This window comes from Perkinsus marinus, assembly GCF_000006405.1.
Source record: "Perkinsus marinus ATCC 50983 genomic scaffold scf_1104296927660, whole genome shotgun sequence".
Classification (NCBI taxonomy): Eukaryota; Perkinsozoa; order Perkinsida; family Perkinsidae; genus Perkinsus; species Perkinsus marinus.
Window position 1 is genome coordinate 1 of NW_003217077.1, and position 2,096 is coordinate 2,096.

The 2,096-nt window shown below is 52.6% G+C and overlaps 1 protein-coding gene across 1 annotated transcript; it reads right to left on the reverse strand.

The window, feature by feature from the left end:
• Window positions 1-1,382: 1,382 nt before the first annotated feature.
• On the reverse strand, window positions 1,383-2,012 carry Pmar_PMAR024009 (hypothetical protein; the record flags this gene model as incomplete). The annotated part of the gene is made up of 1 exon (XM_002788769.1): window positions 1,383-2,012. A coding segment is annotated over one exon (630 nt), but the record flags the coding sequence as incomplete, so codon positions are not given.
• Window positions 2,013-2,096: the final 84 nt, after the last annotated feature.

Sequence of the window (2,096 nt, forward strand, 5' to 3'; positions counted from 1 at the left end):
ACATCATAGCGTCGAGCGAGCCGTACCCAAGATCGTCATCAGCATTCGGAGATACCAAGCGCTCTCGCATACCATCGAACTCCTTCACGTATGTCGATATCGCGGACCGATAGAGGCTCGAATCATACGAATTCGGGTACAGCGCTCGAGATGCACAGTCAGAAGGATTACCAGCTCCTCGAACATGCCCTAGAACCACCGGTACTGTGCTCAGCCACTGTCTCATAGATGATATAGTACGGACATCCCACGGGACCAGCTTGTTGGAAATGCTACCTTTCGATGTGAGGCGTTGAACATTAATCTCACTGTCGCTGACGAGAACGATTTTCCTCACTACCGGGTCATCCCGTAAGAGACCGTCGATGACTTTCCGGGCTTCTACCAATGCATAGAGCTCAAGCCGTGGTATACTCCAGCTTTCATGCCCGGCGTCATGCAGACCTCCACGCGCATAGAGTCTAGTACCCTGGCAGTCAGTCACCGTGCAAGCCCAACCGACCAGTGAAGCGTCGCATGCAACCACGAGAGTCTCGCCCTCTACGAATCGAGGAGTTGCTCGAGCCGTTTCATACGTATCATGTAACGCCCGAGCCCTGTTCACAAGCTCAGCTGGGAAAGGATCATCGAGTGAGATGCCCGAACGAACAGCTGTACGCAGCAACTGCCTACCTGCCATGGCTTCCTCAAGCCTCAACCCCATCGGGTCAAAGTGAGAGTTCAACCAGGAGATATATTTACGCAGTGTTAGACTCGATGATCGGCCTTTGTCACTTCCTGCATGACCGAGATCAGGGACCGCCGCCAGTGATAAGGAGTCCGTCTGTGGGTTCCACAAGACCCCAAACAGCGCCCCGGCTTTGTCGTCTTCATTATCCACGCCGTTCACCCAATTCTGTATCCTCTTAGGTCGCTGCTCAGAGAAGCCATTCTTAGTGATCGTGGTGTTCAGTGAACACACGAGTGAACACTGTTCACTCCCTCGGCAAGGAGGTCTCTGTCGTTTACAGAACTAGCTCCTTGTGCAATATCATCCATAAAGGACCGAACGCAGTACGATGCCAATAGCAGAGTAGGAGCAACGTGATCATCAAACTCTTTGAGAGTGACCTGCATGGACGTTTGCAGCATAGAAGGCGAAGCGGGAAGTCCCATGCCCGCTCGGAGCAGTATGTACCAATGGTACAGTACCATTGCCCAGCCCAGTAGTAACCTTGAGCACCACAGTCGGTGCTGACAATAGAGAGTGAATAGAAGGCCTTCTCTAGATCCGCTAGCGTGAAGAAAGCATAGCGGCGGAGTACCAACAACGGACTGACCACGGACCGATCATATATCACTCCGGCTGAAACGAACCCTCGCAAAGTAGATCCATCTAATACCACACGCATAGGCGTCGTGGACGAAGAAGCTCGACGAACCACCAATAGTCCGTAAGCATGATTGATCTCGTCCTCGGATGCCGGTCTTGCGAACCCACGCTTCACCAACATGTCGATCTGCTCACAGCATTGTCGGTACGCCACTGGGTCCTTCCTCAGCTTCTCTTCAAGCTTCCTCGACATCTGCTTCGCACGTCTAAGAGACCGGCTACGGTTGGGCCTCGCCTCGCTCACCCATGGAATGCGATGGACGTGCCGCTGTATTGGTTCAGGATGCGAGTTTGGCAGACTAGAGATGTCCGGGACGATGTCGACCAGAGTATCGTCTGCTAACAATTGTACCGGTTTCTCCGATGAGCAGAGCACAGTATCCTGGCCAAAGTCCCTCGAGTTAACCTCAGACCGTTGCGAAATGGTGTTCAATGTAGTCACTATCGAAGTGAAGGTACAGCCAACCTCACCCTGCTCGGCATTCGTTGAGACCTCTTGAGATCCTGGTGACATCTTCAACGTGAAGCTAAGACCACGCAAGAGGTCCATGCCGCAGATGACCGCATGGGAGAGATGCTTGGTAACGTAGAACCACCATGTTTTAAGCTCACCGTCGTGAACTACCTTCAATAAGACCATGCGGTCCGTGCAAAAAGTAGAGCCGTTAGCGCACTTGACTTTCAGGGGATTGTCCGAGCGCTTATGAGCGTGCACAAGAGAAAT